Below are 17,520 nucleotides of genomic sequence, written 5' to 3' on the forward strand. Positions count from 1 at the left end.
GAAAGGGAAAATACAAAAGGAACAAATGCCGACAACGGCGGATCGACAAAAACGAAGAAGCCTCGCGATCGTTGCACCCACCGGAGATCTCCCACCAAACTCCTAGACTCCAAAGCGCCGGTACCAATCAACACCTCCAAAACGCAACGATGACGACGCTGCTGCTAAGGGTTTCCTCCGGTATGCGGCGAGGAGAGAGGAAGGGTAGCCCCCGACGGCCTCCAGGAAGGTCCGGCGACACCCTCAGGCGCCACCGCGTTGGTGTCAGCCAGGCTGACAGGGATTTCTCCCGATCCCAACCTTCACCTCGGGCGCTCCGGAGCTCGCCACCAAACCGACCACCACCCTGCGCCAACACGGTCTTGAAGCTTCTCACGTCGTCTCACCACGGCATCGCGAAGTGGGGCCTGCACAAAGAAGAAGAGGAGCCGGGACTAGGGGCAGCAGCACCGTCGGCACGTGAGAGGGCTCAACTTCCACCGTCAAGGACGGTAGCCGACCGAAGGTAATAGCAGGAGCATACCAGGCCCATGGGCCGCAGGCCCGGCCGAGCCCTCAAAAGCCCGTAAAGCTCCCACCTTCGCGCTGCAGCAGGCACGCTGTCGGCGTCGCCGCTCCCTGTCCAAGCTGCTCCCCCGCACAGTGGGCTTCGTGGCCGCGATGAAGCCGGCCCGCTAGGACCCAGATGGGGCCCTATGGGCCCAGATCTGGGCCGGGGGCGCGCCGCCAGCCACCCGGCACCATCGGTTAGCCCCGCCGCCAAGTGGAAGCGCCACCAGCGCGCTCGCCGCCGGCCACCGCCACCAAGACGCCGGACCGCCACCGGCCTATCATCACCGCCGGCGCCCCCTGCCCCGGGAAGGAGGAACGTGCGCAGGTACGAGAAGACCCGCCGACGCCGACACCACTCGGGCCAGATCCGGGGGCGCCCGCCGGCGGCGGCGGGAGGGGGGAGGAGGAGGGGGGTGGACGAGGGGGGAGGAGGCTCACGTTGCCCCGGCCACCTCCCGGGGAGACGGCGCAAGGGCGGGGGCGGGAGCGGGACGGGGCCCAATAAGGTACATTCCTAGCTAGACTAACCTGGTTGAAAGCTAAGGATTAAAATAAGAGAATGATTAGTTATCATCATGATTAAAGTAAAACTAGCACACCAAAGTGACATCAGTAATGACTGTCGAAACAAAATGTGACACCTCAAGTAATGCACATAGATATGGCTCAATTCGAAATTTGCTCTTTCTCTGACTCTCTCCTTGCACTCGTTCATGCTACTACATACTGTAGAATATTACAAGTGCATTTTTTGTTATGTTACTTTCTTGACCACTCGATCCATCGTGTCAGCCTAGCCTGAGACTGACAGGCAGCTAGCGCGCTAAGAACCCAAAAGCAGCAAGCTTTTTGCTGCCCATGGGGACAGAGACGCACTGCTAGCTGCACTTGCACCGCATCGCGTTGCGCTATATAAGATCATCACAACATATATAGTGTCTTGTACTCTGAAGCTACTGGCGCTGCAGTCAATCAATTACTCCTAAGTTAATTTATTAGCACCAGCATGGCAGCAATGAGCGACACTACCAGGAACCGGACGTTCCCGCATGGTAACGACAATGACGACGCGACGGCGCCGCCCTCACCCTCGCCGCCGGAGACGGTGTACTACGAGGGGTGCCCGGGGTGCGCCATGGAGCGTAAGAAGGAGAACAACACGGGCACGCCCTACAAGGAGTTCTTCTACGTCGGGGTCACCACCCTCGCCTCGGGTACTCTACCTAGTCGCTCTACCCTAAGTTACTTAGTAGATCCACTCATTTCAGCGATAGTTAATTCCAGACGGGAGTACTATATATGTTTTGCTCTGCATCTCACCATGCATATTTATTCTTTTACTGTGCATATTGTTTTTCTAACATAAAAGATTTTATTAACTTAGGAACATTTTACAGTGCATCTTGTTACTGTATAACAACTTTAAAAAACATTTTTAAAAAGGACGATCATAGCTTTTTCACATTCTAGATATAGAAAAGATCTGTATGCAGTCATTAAACAGTGTACGATAAATAGCATTACTAGCAGGGATGGAATTTGACAATGTATCTATTTTTTTTGTTGATAGCAAGCTCACACGTATTCCCTCCGTCCCAAAATAAGTGTCTCAAGCTTAATACAACTTTGTGCTAGAGTTGGTACAAAGTTGAGACACTTATTTGGGACGGAGAGAGTATTAGTCATGATAGGCCATGTTTCTTGCAATATATTGACAATATCTCCTTTAAACTTGCAGCTCTACCAATATCATCACTCTTCCCATTCTTGTACTTCATGGTATGTTAACGATCTCACTTTGATTAATTTAATTTAATTGGTACTGCCATATGTCCTTCGCCTAACCCAACTAAAAAAATTGCGGCCTCAGTTTGCTGAATTTTCCTGTTAATACTATATTTATTCACAAAGAATTTACCAGAAAGAAATGCAAATCAATATATCCTATATATACAAATATCTTAGCATAAACATTTCTGACTCATGCCACCACCCATAGTTGTAACCATTATTAGTCACCGTGGCTCTGACCACTTCTCTCATATAGGTCTCACTCAGCTCTGAAACATGGGGCATACTCATCATCATTAATTCCCATAAACATAATCTTGACGTCTCTTAAGATGTAAAACGTCCAGCCTGGAATTGGAATTGATCCACAGTGGATCACTCCATGGTAGACCTCTTAAAAACAATGAACAGACATACACTGCAAAAGAGATACAACGCATGCATGCCTTCAGGTGAGTCAGACAAGCACTATCTGATGATGCATCGCTTATTCGTATACCATTATCAACCATAAAACTCCGATGGGAGCAAATGATTGAACTCTATGAACTGGTAACCGCCAAGGATCGACACTTTCAAGGGTTTATTTTGTTCTCGGTTTAAAGAGTTCGAACAAATGCTGATAAAACATCACTCGTTTTATTTATGTACTCAGTTTGACCTTCCTTGACAACAGATACAAGATATGCATGTGGCAAAAAACGAACAAGACATCGGTGTGTATGCTGGTCTTCTTGGTAAGAATGCTAAAACTCATTGAATCAACGACATGTAACAAAGTTCCAGTACATTCCTTCAGTTCTTCTTCCAAACACTAACATATATACTCACCCAGATTAAGATATGGTATACTGATGTCGATGTCATATAGGTGCATCGTACATGATCGGCAGATGTTTTGCCTCGCTCTTCTGGGGTGTGGTGGCAGATCGTATTGGGAGAAAACCTATCATTGCATTCTCCATGTTCTCAGTGTGAGCAAACTTTTCTGCTAGCTGTAACAAAATAAACATGCTAACTTTTACGTGGCTGCTAATTTATAAGCTCGGTAATCAATCCTCTTTCAGGGTCATCTTTAACACTCTATTTGGACTAAGTGTAAAGTATTGGATGGCGATTGCCACAAGAATGCTCCTTGGTTCTATGAATGGCATGCTTGCCCCAATAAAGGTATCCAAGTTTGCCCAATCTAGCATCAGTTATGCCATACTAATTGTTGACTTTTACAGGCTTATTCAGTTGAAGTTTGTCGACCTGAACATCATGCTCTAGGATTATCAGTTGTAAATGAACATATAACTCTACTCTTTTACATGCATCGCAATTACAACTTTACCAGTTGCTCTAGTTGACTTTATTCATTGGGTACAGGTAAGCACGGGTTGGGGCATAGGTCTTGTTGTCGGTCCAGCCATTGGAGGCTACTTAGCACAGGTACCTATTTGTTCAGAAATGCCCATTTCCAAATACTAATAAATGTACTACCTATTCTAACACACTTGTTTTCTTACTTTCCTGTCAGCCTGCAAAGCAATATCCAAACCTATTTTCTGAGAATTCGATTTTTGGAAGGTACACTGTAGTGTAAATAAGCTTTTATTTAATTCTAACGAGCCCACTTCATGAAACTAACACTATGCATTTTTTAGGTTTCCTTATTTGTTGCCGTGCCTTTTTATTTCACTGATCGCCTTTGCTGTTCTAATAAGCTGCATATGGCTACCGGTATGTGGCATTCCCACTGATACTATACCCTATGCTTTTCCTTTTCCATTAATAGCTTTGCCAGTATAATCTAATGGAATTTCTCTTACTCTGAGACATCCATTTCTAGTCTCCAACTTCTAGAGGGTTCTTTTAAGTTTTTAATTATAATGTTTGGCACATTTTCAGCCCGAATTGATATCACGACTTCCATTACTATCCAGATCTGAGTCAATAACAGATAGGACACATGTATTTCCTAATCCCATGCATCGCCTGTTCCTGAAAAGGCAGCATTTGTACTTCGGACCAAAACTGAAAAACTGAGAACTGCTGAACAGTTAGAGGGCTTAATTGGGGTCTAACATGATGCGGAAAATAATAATTATCCATAATATGTAATAAATATATATTGTTTTCTACATTAGGCATAAATTTGGTTTTATTTTTTTAGAGAAAGGGAATAAAATTAATTTAAGACAAGCCAAAGGGCAAACAAATGTGTCAATTGTTGAGCTCCTCTAGTCCATTTGCAACTGGTTTCAATCAGTTATTGCTTGGTTATCTAGATTAATTTTCTTACTGGGGTTATAACATTAATATGTGACTGAACCTTGCTACCAGGAGACACTTCATATGCATAAAAACTTAGAAAGGGAAGTAGAAATGGTTGGTGATTCAAGAGCTGCTCCCCATAGAGAAGTTCCACATCCAGAGAAGAGTCTATACAAGAACTGGCCGTTGATGTCTTCTATAATTGCATATTGTGTTTTCACCCTTCATGATACAGCATACAGTGAGGTAACTACTATTCATGTTCCCCTTACAACATACAAACTAATGAATAGATAAATAACACATATATTTTTTTTGTATCAGATATTTTCCTTGTGGGCTGTAAGTGAAAAGAAGTATGGCGGACTAAACTTTTCATCTAAAGATGTTGGCCAAGTTCTTGCAGTTTCAGGTATAGGTTATAACCATTGTATATAATCTTATAAAACATCTCTTACATATTAACATTTTAATTTATGCAGTTGAGCTCAACTACAAATGCTATAAAATGTGCACCACAATATTAAGATTGCCTCTAGGATGTTCATATTTATGGAACATTCAGCCATGTAGTGGTGCACTTTGAAACCAGATATAATCAAAAGAAAAAAAAAGTAGATTACTTTTGGCCCTAAAACTTTCAAACAGTCCAAAGGGAACCATAAGCTCACGAAACTACTCACTTTTGGACAAACCACTGACTTCAATGCGGTTTTCGCTGATGCGGCATGAAATATTTTACCGATGTGATTGCCACATAGATATGAAGAGCAAGTTCAATAACAATGTGAGGTGAGGGACCGACGATGTGAAAGTATTGACAGAGAGAGGAGAAGAGAGAAAAATAAATCGTTGGTACAAAATATTGGCCCAAGCCGCCTTTCCTTTTTATTTTTATTTTTGAACTACAGTGCCACAGAGCCATATATGGGCTGGAGGAGTCCGTACGCATACGAATCATGTAGGTAACTGGAACTGCTCGAAAACCAGACAAGGGTTCATAATTGAACTGTTTTGTAAGTTCAGGGTTCATTTCGGGCTGTTTGAAAGTTATAGGACCAAAATGCACTTGGGGCAAAGTTAAAGGCCCAAAATGTAGACTTCTTTCTAATCAAAACTAGTTCTAATACTACACGCTACCCATTCTGGAACATTGTGTCTCATTGTTATACTGGTAAAATTCTAGTACTAATTATTTGTGGTGTATTATGATAATAAAAAAACTTTGAATATTAATTTCACATTTGATGTCAGGTGCTGGTCTTCTTTTGTATCAAATATTTGTTTATAGACACGTCCACAAATATCTTGGGTCTATCATTTCATCCCGTATTGCAGCTGTGAGTAACCGAGCTATTTCCCACAAAACTCACATTTCTATACATATCCTTTTTTTAACAATCACATGTCCATTTCAGGCTCTATCCATACCACTTCTTGCTACTTACCCCTTCATGACACACCTATCAGGGACCAAACTCGGACTAGCCATTTATTTCGCTGCCGTTATAAAGGGTGCTTTTGCCGTAAGTGTCAACAATTCCATCTCGTCGTCTCAAACATGACTTTATTTCTTTCAAACAGAATACCATACATGCTGTATCAATTTTGAGCAATAGGATTTTACAGATTAAGAAATCACATAAGGTTTACATTATAGTCCAGGATATATACAGGATTGACCATAATAGAAGAAATGCCAACATAGAAGTTATTTGCTTTTTTATACAACACTATCATTCTTTCTAACATTACATTTTACATATTTGAAATTTTTGATCAGACGACTATCTTAACGGGCACTTGTATTCTGCAAAACAGTGCTGTGGTAAGTATCAAGTCAATTTGTGTGACTTTTATACTCTCAATTGCTTCTCAAATTAGCTAACTCAGTTTACTGAAACGACAGTCACAAAATCAAAGAGGTGCTGCAAATGGCATATCTACGACTGCAATGTCCCTCTTCAAGGCTATTGCTCCAGCAGGAGCAGGTGTTCTGTGAGTATCGCTGTGAACCATCCAAATCTTCTTTGAACACAATCAATATGCTAACATGTAAAATTCGTATAGCATGTGAACCCTACTGAACCTTGATGGAGCTTCTCAAAGAACTAGTTCCTTTATTATCAGATTGGACATAATAGTGGACTCTAAAATTTAGTACCACATGGGCAATTAATACTAAGAATGATAAAGGCCAGAGCTGTGTCTGGTAAAAATAAATAAAGCCCAGAGCTAAATTAAAATAATATGGTCACTAGTAAGCCTACCAGCACCTTCTCTTATACTCCCTCTGTCCCAAAATAAGTGTCTCAACTTTGTACTAACTTTAGAACAAAGTTGTACTAAGCTTGAGACACTTATTTTGGGACGGAGGGAGTACTATTATTCCTTGATATTAGGTTCATATGCACATAATGTATGCATATACCATCTATAACATATCATATTTGGAAATTTCAAATGTAGGTTCTCATGGGCCCAAAAGCGCCAACATGCTGCTTTCTTTCCAGGTATGTTTGATAATTTATGGGTTACATTCTTATTTCAGCAACAGCAGTTATTTTTTTTAAAAAAACTTGTCCCGTGCAGTACGCATGTAATTAATCACCATGGGCATGTGCAATTGCAAATAATAACATATGATATATTTCTTCATGCAGGGGATCAAATGATATTCCTGATTTTGAATTTAGTCGAAGTAATTGGGCTTGTGCTGACCTTCAAGCCATTCCTAGCAGTTCCAAAGCAATATGATTTTAAGTAGCAGCTGGAACCCCCAAAGCAGTGGAACAATGAATGGTGTGAAAAGTTACAACCATGTTTTAGCTTGCAAAAAATGCGTAGAAGTCCCAATCCTCAATCCAGCCCCGTGTTGTGCAGAGAGCCAGTGATTATACTTGTACAGTATTAAAATAAGGAAGACACTTAGTATGATATACTGAATATGCATCCTTAATGTAATACCCTGAACTGTGAGATACTGTGTAAACCTTTTTCCATACAGAGGACTATTTTACGACCCAGCATCATGTGCCCTTGTCTGTTGCGACCATGTCGCTTTCTCCCACTAAACATAAATTGATCGCATTGTCCCTCCTAAGTAAATACGTGAAACCCAAACGCCACCTGCTCATCTTATTTCAACCGTGGCGGAGTTGTGTTAATCATGCAGAAAACAAGAACTTCGCATAAGATTACCCAAGTAAACATCCAATGTGGGATGGAAATGGTAATCACCAAACAAGAATGACGAAAAGTAGTATTTTGCAAAACATGTAAGCTCAAGAAAATACCATGAGTGATGAAGGCTTGCACAAATCATCCATGCTTAGCAATACCCATTCTGATGCCTATCAACACCCTTTTCCGCGAAAAGCAAACTACAACATTGTCTTGTCCATCAGCTCATCTGGAAGATGCCAAGCCTGGTCCAGGCATGACATCAGCAAAATTAAGTACGAAAACTGCATAGGTGAGAGTTTATGGAAAACTAACAACGTTCAATGTTTCAGTTAGTGAAGTATGTCACCAACTATCATGTAAGAATGTCTGCAAATGATTAGCAGCAACGCATGACAAACATCTGACCTCTGAAGTCTGAAACATAGCTGATGGAAGTTCAGAGATCTACCATTCTGATACACTCTGGGCTTATAATCCAGGAATGACGCTCACTACCAATCATACAGCCTCCCGATTGTTAAAGAAACCGATGAACAGTATGTAATATCGATACCACGAAGAAAGCGAGCACATCCAATTTTGTGTTCGATCTGAATTTACCTTACGTAGTAGGTAAAACAGAGATGGCCTTACCTAAAGCTTGAAAATGCTAATAATTTTGAGCATCGAAATGTAAGAACATATTTAGAACTAACCAAGATTTAGTCTCAGAGGTGGTCGCCACTGTGGGGGGAGCCGGAGGTAGGCGGAAGACGGCGGGGCTGGTAGGGAAGGTGCCGCGCGAGCAGGGTTGCGTTGGCGAAATAGCCGCGTCGCGCCGTTCCTGTTGCAGCAGCAGCCAGCAGGCGGGGGCGCAGACGGCGAGCACTGCAACTCCGGCAATGTCGGCGCGAGGTTACAAATGCGAGGAAGCAGGTAGGCAGAAAAAGCCCAAGTTTCCACGAGGCCTGCTTGACGGGGCCGAGATGAATAAATGTCCTGAGAGCCCACGTGGGAGGCGGCCCGGCCCATCTAAGAGGGTGCTCCCGTCCGTCCGTCCTTCCTCAAAACCCTGGGGATGGAGCTGAGCGGTGCCGCCGCCAATTAATCTGCGCCTCCGTCTCCTCCAACTCCGACCACCACCGCCTTAGCACCCCCCCCCCCCCCCCCCCCCACCCCCCCCTCTCTCTCTCCGGCAGACCTCTCAGCCTTAGCTTTCCGATGGGTCGCACAGTCAAGAAGGCCGGCAAGTCCAAGTCGAAGAAGGGCAAGGCACGCGATTCCGCAGCGGCTCTTCTTATTTCCTTTTTCCCACTGATGATAAGCTCTCCCTAATTTTCGTGTTATCTTGGGCGGCGTTTGTTTGGTTAGGGAACGAAGAAGGCTGATGCTTCATCGTCTGCTGCCGCTGCGGTGGCTTCTGGTCCGGCAAAGGTGCGGGAGCACTAGTCGTTCGTTTCAATGCTATTTTATTGTTCTTTGATTGATTGATTGATTGGAGCGTATAGATGCCTGCCGAGACGAATTGCTCCTATGATTAAATTGTGTTTTGTACCTGCTTAAGTTGTGCTTTCTTCTGTTCTCATGCTAAGGATGATGCTGAAAACTGTGTATGTGGAATTACATATGTAAATGGTGGATTTTGTTGTTAGGTGTGGCAACCAGGTGTAGATGCACTGGAGGAGGGAGAGGAGCTCCAGTTTGATCCCGAGGCTTACAACTATCTCCGAGGATTTAGTATTGGTTGGCCTTGCTTGAGGTAAAACTATATTCTCCTTATCCACAGGGAGGCATTGTTCGTAGACTACGAAATTATCTGTTCTCAAAGATTCACTTCGCTTTGTAGCTTTGATGTTGTACAAGATCAACTTGGGCTTGTCCGATCAGAGTTCCCACACACATTATATGGCGTTGCTGGAACTCAGGTTGCGTTCCGTCTTTACCCTTTTTAAAATTTACACAGAAAGGACTACTTCATGCTTTGTCTTGCAGCAAAACTGAGATTACAGTTCCTTTCTGTTCTGCCACATAGAGATGAGTTTGATCGTCTCAAATGTATTTGTAAGGGCATATTTGATTATCTTGTTTAACTGCTGGATTGCTGGTGCCTACTCATGTATACTTCTCCAGAATGTGCTAGGGTATTTACCGGTCTGCATCAGTTTCTTATTCTGCTATTTTAGATGGAACGTCGTACAATTGCTAATGTTTATTAGTACAGATGAACCATGTCAGAAATTTAGTGTGGATGCTTGCTCCCATTTATAACATGATTGTTGCTTTGGTGCGTGTTTCATTGTTATTGGTGTTATTACAGCTTCAATATGTAAGGCTCGGCCAAGCTATGATTGCTTGCAACCGAGCTCGGCTGGGTATTGTTAAGCTTTAAGAATGAGACTCAGCTAACGGGGATTTTTGTGCTCCAAGAAATAATGTTTATATTGGTGGAATCTCAAGTAATTAGTGCATGAAAAGAAAGTTTTCGTACTTGCTTACCATTTACTACCTAAACTGCCAAACGTTTCCCAAACGTCTTATATTTAGGAATGGAGGTAGCATGTTTCATTTACGTTTCCACACAGTTTATCTATCTAAATTAAGGGCTATGCTTCATCCTTTACAGGCTGAAAAGGCTCCATGGAATTATATTGGCGTATTCAAGCTTTCCAACATAAACGGGAAGAAGCGGGAACCTATACCATCTTCAAAAGTTGATGCTGACAGTGATATGGATAGTGATAGCAGCAGTGATGAAGAAGAAGAGGAGGAAACTAATGAGGATATAAAGCCCATCCTACATGTATGTTTTTTCTCTAAATGCACAACTTCATATTTTTCGTTGACATCAATTATTTCACACTTTAGCTTTGCTGCATTGGTACAAACCTTCTGTTGCTAATAGGTCAATTTTGTACATACCAGCTAAAAAAGGTGGCCCATGCGGGGTGTGTAAACAGGATACGCTCAATGACTCAACAACCACACATATGTGCTACATGGGGAGACACAGGTCATGTTCAGGTAATTCTGTTTGGCTCTCATTTCTCTTTATTTACTCCCGTGGCTGGCCCACTCAACATTTGGTTAATCTCTGCCACATCTTCCCAGGAACAGATAGAATAATCTGTGCATAATATTTGTTAGGAATAAAGGACTCCACACCCCAATTCCGTCATTTACATATCATATTTCGTTCTTAGGAACTTGTAAGGAACATAATGTATTGAACTGACTACTTTGTGTGTAATATGCAGGTGTGGGACTTCAAATCCTTCCTTAACTCAGTAGCAGATTCAGGGCCAGTTGCACACAAAGAAGACGACATAATCCATAATCATGTACCTTTGAAAATATTCAATGGCCATAAAGATGAAGGATATGCAATTGATTGGAGTCCACTTGTTACTGGAAGACTTGTTTCTGGTATGTAATAGATCTATTACATGTTACAATGCTTTATCCTCAGATATGTTCTCTCGTGATCTCTCTGTCATGTATTCATAGATCAGCGTTTTCATTTAATTTGGTATACATTCATTGGCTTAGACCAGTTTAATGTTTTTTCCACACAGGTGATTGCAACAGTTGCATTCATCTCTGGGAACCATCTTCGAGCACTTGGGACGTAGATACAAAACCATTTGTTGGACACTCCGCAAGCGTTGAAGATCTACAGGCATACCACTGAATGATGTATCATATATCTACTCCTATGTCCTCTGGATATGTTGATTATCTAAAAATTATTTGATTATATTCTTGCAGTGGAGTCCCACAGAAGGCGACGTATTTGCCTCTTGTTCAGTGGATGGAAAGATATGTATTTGGGATGTTAGGACAGAGAAGAAACCCTGTATGCCTATTAAGGCTCACAATGCTGATGTTAACGTTGTCTCCTGGAATCGGTATATTTACTAGGTTTTTTTATTCATGAGCACTACTATTTCTTCTGTATACCGTTGTATTTATGTTGTGACCTCCATTATCAGGCTAGCTAGCTGTATGATAGCTTCAGGATGTGATGATGGCAGTTTCTCAATTCGTGATCTTAGATTTATCAAGGTACTTTCGTCTTGACAAAGCACATTTTTCTATGCTCGTCGGTTGCATACTACCCACTTCAAAGGGGTGTTTTCCTGTGGTTTGTGTTTTTCTGATTTGTACTTTAGGCTTCTGTTTGCCTGCCTGCCTATGTACTCTATATTGAGAAAGATAAGTATTAAGTGAACGGGTATTTTGAAGATAATACAAGACGAATAAGACTTCTGTTGATGAAAATTTGGCATGTTATTGCTAGTAGAATTGCTAATTTGATACTCCCTCCGTCCCATAACGTAAGACATTTTTTGACGTGTCGAAAAATGACTTACATTATGGGACGGAGGGAGTATGTGTTGTTACATGTTATTTTGTTGCCGGTAGTATATATAGTGCACACTTCTGCCAAAATCACTGCAGTTACACACTACCACAATCAGTATGTTGCTTTGCCAATTTTGTTTAAAATATATTTTCCTATGTATGATATGAACTATTGTTTCTTTTCTTATAAGTATGCACAATTGCTTGAGAATGGTATGTTCACGTCAACTCTCTGTTCACTGTGCTTTCTGTGTATTGGCAGGATGACGGCGCAGTGGTAGCGCATTTCGAGTACCACAAGCACCCAATTACATCTGTGGAATGGAGTCCACATGAAGCATCAACTTTGGCTGTATCATCTGCTGATCATCAACTCACGTAGCTGTCCCTCCTATCATTTTGTTTTGTTTTTGAAGTGCTGATATCCTACGACATGTCGAGTTCTCTTGCTGTAACATGCTGGATTGTTTTTCTTCAGAATTTGGGATCTTTCATTGGAAAAAGATGCAGAAGAGGAAGCTGAGTTCAGAGCAAAGATGAAAGAGCAGGCAAATGCTCCTGAAGATTTGCCCCCACAACTTCTCTTTGTTCACCAGGTACTTGACAAAATTTCTCCTGAAGATGGCTTTAATTTCCATTCTTTTGCATGTGTCGCGGCCAAAACAACATGCGTAAAGAGCTGTAAAGAAGCAAGTAGATGTGATGATTTTGTGAATGTGCAGGGCCAGAAAGATTTGAAAGAACTGCACTGGCATCCACAGATACCTGGGATGATCGTGTCGACGGCAGCCGATGGCTTCAACGTGCTGATGCCCAGCAACATAGACACAACCATAGCTGGGGCAGACAAGCCTACTTTGGCGCCACTTGGCTAATGCAAGGCTAATGAAATATCTGAATATCCTTCTAGGCTAAGGACAATACTGCGAGTATCTATCTCTTTTCAGTATCATGTATTTTATGTTTCTCTGTTTCGTGGAGACAACCATCTCTATTTCGTGTAATAGATAGTGGATAATCAGTCATCCTGGATGATACTCACCAAATTACCTGACCCAGATGCTCTACTTTTGACACCGAAGAATTTTGCTGGATGAGCGCATATTTGAGCCTTGTTAGGGCAACTCCAACGCTGATCACCAAATAGCCATCAATTGTTTTTTTTTTTGGGAACATAGATGCTAGAAGCGTCCGGCTTTAAATTAATAAAGCCATCAGGCAGCATCCACACATACTTAGGTCGTAGGCTTGAATAAAACAGTCATCGAGCCGTAGGCTTGAATAAAACAGTCATCGAGCCGTAGGCTCCGGATAAAGCTAAGAAGGAACAGACAGTAGTTATAGATCACAAAAGCGGAGCATCAAGAAGACAGATAGCTAAAAGGAGCATCAAGAAGACATATAGCTAAAAGTAGAGATCTCATGGTCAAGCAGTCGACCCGTCTTGTCGAGCCTTCACCATGGTCATCTTGATCAGCTCCATAGTCTCGTTCATGCGTTCCTCGTCACGTTTCTTCCCAACGGTGCACATATCTGAAGGAAAATGTGACATTTGAAGATGATATCAGCAGGGTGGGCTGGGAACTTGTGCTCAATCGTAATTTTGTTCCAAACCGACCAAAGGGACCAAAGCAGCGCCCCAACGCATCGCCAAACTATCCTTGCATTGGCCCCTCTTTGCGCCGTTAAGATAGTAAGTAAATCGTGGCTAGACTGTGGATTCCAATTTTGTTTGAAAGCGTCTCTAACCGCACTCCACGCAAATCTAGCAAGTGCACATCCAAAGAACACGTGATTTGCGTTTTCCCCTAAACCGCAAGTGGAGCACGTTCCGTCCACCGGCCCATTGCGTTTGGCCACATTATCGGAGGTTGGTAAGCGGTTGCAAAACATTTGCCACAAAAAGATCTTGATTTTGAGAGGTATACCGGCCTTCCATAGCCCCCTAGCTATGTCTAGCGTAGTACCCTCGGAAAGCTTGTCGTACAGGGACTTGACCGTAAATTTCTTGGAGGAGGTCAACTTCCACATAATCGTATCCGCCCCATTACTACGCGTCAATCCACCCAAGTCAGCCGCCAATGAGTCCCAGCTGGCGGCCTCCGTCGTGTCTAGTGTCCTAATAAAGGAGATAGCAGGCGGATGGACTCGAAGAGCATCGGCCACCATAATGTTGGTGTCCGTTGCCAGTTGGTACAGTTCCGAATGGGAATGCCACAGCGGTTCCTGACCCCACCAATGGTTGAGCCAGAAACGTGTAGGCTTGCCATCGTTCACACCGAACTGCGCACCCACTGCGAAAGCCGGCCGAACCGCTTGGACCCCATTCCAAAAGGCCGAACCGTTGCTTTTTGCCTTGAACAAATTCCCATCCGGGAAATATTTAGCTCGAAGAATGTCGGCCCAGAGTCCCGACTCGTTTTGGTCAAGACGCCACCACCACTTAGTAAGCAGGGCCACGTTCATGAGTTTAGAATTCATAACACCCAAGCCGCAGAATTTTTTTGGTCTACAAACCGCTGCCCATTTCACTAAGTGGTATTTGCGTTTGGTCCCAGCTCCTTCCCAAAAGAACCGAGAGCGCGGTGTATCGAATCTAGCGTGAACCCCATCCGCTAGTAGGAACATTCCCATTGTGAAAAGTGGGAGGGAGGATAAGCTCGAGTTAGTGAGAATAAGCCGCGCCGCCGAGGACATAAACCTGCCCCTCCAAGGGCTCACCCGGTTAGAGACTTTCCCATAAAGAGGCTCCCATTCCGCAATGGTTAGTTTCTTGGTCGAGATCGGGAGGCCAAGGTACTTAATCGGGAAGCTCCCCAGCTTGCAATTAAGTAGGTTGGCGATCCGAGCACTTTCTAGATCAACCACCCCAATGGTGATCACTTCGCTCTTCAGAAAGTTGATCTTAAGCCCCGATAATATCTCGAAAGCGAGCAGCAGTAGCTTGATTGTAGCTATGTTGTGATCGTCGGGCTCGAACAAGAGCATCGTATCATCTGTGTATTGCAGATGCGTAACCCCACCAGGGATAAGGTGGGATACTAGCCCTTTAATGTGTCCCGCTACTCGCGCTTTGTTAATCATGGCCGCTAAGGCATCCGCAACAAAGTTGAAAATGAGAGGAGAGCTTGGGTCTCCCTGCCGAAGACCACGTTTGTTACGGAAAAACTTACCCATTGTGTCATTGATAGTGACTGCCGTGTGCCCACTACACACGAGGTGCATGAGGCGATGCACAAAACCTGCCTCAAAACCCTTTTTGAGGAAGACCTCTCGCAAAAACTCCCAGTTCACGCGATCATAAACTTTCTCGAAATCTAATTTAAGGAGCACGCCATGTGCCCTGCTGCGTTTTAACTCGTGAATGATTTCTTGTAACGCGATTGGGCCCTCAAGTATGTTTCGGCGTTTAAGAAAACCTTGTCTGACTAGAACTAATGACCCGTTGAGCGACCGGTGCCAAACGCGAGGCATAAGCTTTCACACAAATTTTGAAAGGAACGTTAATCAGGGTGATGGGTCTAAAAAGCTTATCCGCCCCTTTCACCTTAGGAATAAGGCTAATGGCTCCATAATTCAGGCGAGAAAGATCTATCGTGCCAAAAGCAAAGCCGTTGACGATATTGTAGAACAGGTGCTTAAGGCAGGGCCAAAACCTCTTGAAGAACTCGACAGGCCACCCGTCCGGTCTGGGCGCCGTGCTCGTTTTCATGCCGTCTAGGGCCTGATCTATTTCCTCGGGAAGAAAAGAAAGAGCAAGCCTGTCGTTCTCCTCCGGAGAGACACGCTCCGCGTGATCCCACAAATCATCGCGCAAGCAAAGAGGTTTTTCGTCGGCCGTCCCCAAAAGGCCTATGAAAAACTCATAAATATGAGCCGCGATTTGTTCTTGCATCAACAGGAGCCCGTGATTAGATTAAAGACGCAGAATGGAGCACTTCCGTTTCCTCCCGTTCGCATAAGCGTGGAAATATCCGGTGTTTGCGTCTCCTTTCGTGACCCATTTGACTCCGCCCCTACGTCGCCAGTACTCCTCCTCCGCGCGCAAAATCGCCGTGACTTGGTTTTCCAAGGCGTACCTATGGGCCCACTCGTCCTCCGAAAAAGGACGGCGATCTGCCTCCGCATCTAACAGCGCAATTGCCTCTACAATACGCGCGCGAGCCTTCTTGGATTCGCTACCGTGATTAGCGCCCCACCCGCGTAGGAAAGCACGGAGCTTGCCTGGTACCGCGTTCCAGCACTCCGCTGGCCCACGTTGGGGCCCCAATTGGGCATAGATCGATCCCCATCGATCTACCACCATCTGGGCGAAACCCTCCGCTCCGAACCAAGCCGTTTTGAAGTAGAATCTAGGGCTACGACGGATGAGATCCTCCCCTGAGGAAAATATTAGCGGTACATGGTCTGATCCAATGCGCGTCTCAGCCACGAGAGAACACATGGGGAACAGCACCTCCCATTCGGGTGTAAAAAGACTCGATCCAACACGCTATGAACCGGTTGTGTTTGTTTGTTAGTGCATGTATATCTGGCCCCGGTCCGCGCCGCTTTGCGCAATGCTGCTGCCGCAATGGCACTATTGAATAAGGACACCCTAGTCCAATCAATATTAGCATTATTCTTGTCCACCCCCGAGCATATCAAGTTAAAATCACCGAACCACTGGAAGGTTGTTAGCCCGTTTGGCCCCAACCAGATTTGTCAGTTCGAGAAGGAACGCAAGCGATCTGGAGTGATCAGCTGGTCCATAAACACACACGACAACCCACGAAAAACTAGATACACGATGTTTAATAGGTGCGGACAGAAAGAAAACACCAACATCCCATTGCAATACATCACATACATCTCGATGACAACCCATCAAAATGCCACAAGAATGCCCCACAGAGGAAACCCAATGCAAATCAAAACGCTGAAGGGGATCGTACGCGAGCAGATCTCTGAAAGAAAGTCCGTTTTAATCGTCTCCTGAAGCGCAACCACATCGATACGTTCTTTGGCCATGTACTCTTTTAGTTGAGTGCGACGGCCACCGTGGCCACAACCACGGATATTCCAGAACATGTACCTCATCTATAGAATTCTATTACGTAGGCGCACACCCCGAGAGGTCACCGCCTTCGCCACTCTCTTCCTAGCCGTCACACGACCATTAGAAGGAAGGACACCAGCTTCCCTAGCTTGTGTCGCTTCATCGGGCATGTCCTCGTCACCAGCCTCTACTGGAACGATGGCTAACGCGTTGCTATCAGCGCAACGAACAGCCGCAGCAGCCAGCGCTGCTTGCGCCTCTTCCCTAGCACGAACGAGAGGTATAATATCGCTCTGAGGACCACTAATCGCCATTCCGCAGTCATCTAAAATGCTCGCCATGTGATCGTCTGA

The 17,520-nt window shown here is 44.2% G+C and overlaps 2 protein-coding genes across 2 annotated transcripts; both read left to right on the plus strand.

Annotated features, from left to right (window-relative positions):
* The first annotated feature begins 1,486 nt into the window (after window positions 1-1,486).
* Window positions 1,487-7,621, plus strand: LOC109784211 (protein ZINC INDUCED FACILITATOR-LIKE 1). The gene is made up of 17 exons (XM_020342805.4): window positions 1,487-1,766; window positions 2,291-2,331; window positions 3,020-3,080; window positions 3,215-3,317; window positions 3,411-3,513; window positions 3,573-3,626; window positions 3,715-3,777; window positions 3,866-3,915; window positions 3,993-4,068; window positions 4,672-4,848; window positions 4,927-5,014; window positions 5,857-5,942; window positions 6,021-6,128; window positions 6,386-6,430; window positions 6,512-6,600; window positions 7,072-7,115; window positions 7,266-7,621. Exons 1-17 carry the CDS (start codon window positions 1,559-1,561, stop codon window positions 7,367-7,369), a joined length of 1,500 nt encoding a protein of 499 aa, XP_020198394.1. The 5' UTR covers window positions 1,487-1,558; the 3' UTR covers window positions 7,370-7,621.
* Window positions 7,622-8,865: 1,244 nt separating this feature from the next.
* Window positions 8,866-13,213, plus strand: LOC109784210 (protein HEAT STRESS TOLERANT DWD 1). Its single transcript, XM_020342804.4, has 13 exons — window positions 8,866-9,039; window positions 9,139-9,201; window positions 9,420-9,526; window positions 9,614-9,692; window positions 10,391-10,567; window positions 10,690-10,788; window positions 11,022-11,190; window positions 11,340-11,443; window positions 11,533-11,672; window positions 11,757-11,829; window positions 12,392-12,507; window positions 12,608-12,725; window positions 12,852-13,213. The coding sequence occupies exons 1-13, from the start codon at window positions 8,989-8,991 to the stop codon at window positions 13,002-13,004; spliced, it is 1,449 nt and encodes a 482-aa protein (XP_020198393.1). The 5' UTR covers window positions 8,866-8,988; the 3' UTR covers window positions 13,005-13,213.
* Window positions 13,214-17,520: the final 4,307 nt, after the last annotated feature.

Source organism: Aegilops tauschii, chromosome 4 (assembly GCF_002575655.3).
Source record: "Aegilops tauschii subsp. strangulata cultivar AL8/78 chromosome 4, Aet v6.0, whole genome shotgun sequence".
Classification (NCBI taxonomy): Eukaryota; Viridiplantae; Streptophyta; class Magnoliopsida; order Poales; family Poaceae; genus Aegilops; species Aegilops tauschii.

Coding starts and splice junctions, on each gene's coding strand:
- LOC109784211 (XM_020342805.4), top strand. CDS start 1,559: ATGGCAGCAATGAGCGACACTACCAGGAACCGGACGTTCCCGCATGGT. Junction 2,332..3,019: donor TCCCATTCTTGTACTTCATG/GTATGTTAACGA, acceptor CCTTGACAACAG/ATACAAGATATGCATGTGGC. Junction 7,116..7,265: donor ACATGCTGCTTTCTTTCCAG/GTATGTTTGATA, acceptor TTCTTCATGCAG/GGGATCAAATGATATTCCTG.
- LOC109784210 (XM_020342804.4), top strand. CDS start 8,989: ATGGGTCGCACAGTCAAGAAGGCCGGCAAGTCCAAGTCGAAGAAGGGC. Junction 9,202..9,419: donor TGGCTTCTGGTCCGGCAAAG/GTGCGGGAGCAC, acceptor TTTTGTTGTTAG/GTGTGGCAACCAGGTGTAGA. Junction 11,830..12,391: donor GTGATCTTAGATTTATCAAG/GTACTTTCGTCT, acceptor GTGTATTGGCAG/GATGACGGCGCAGTGGTAGC.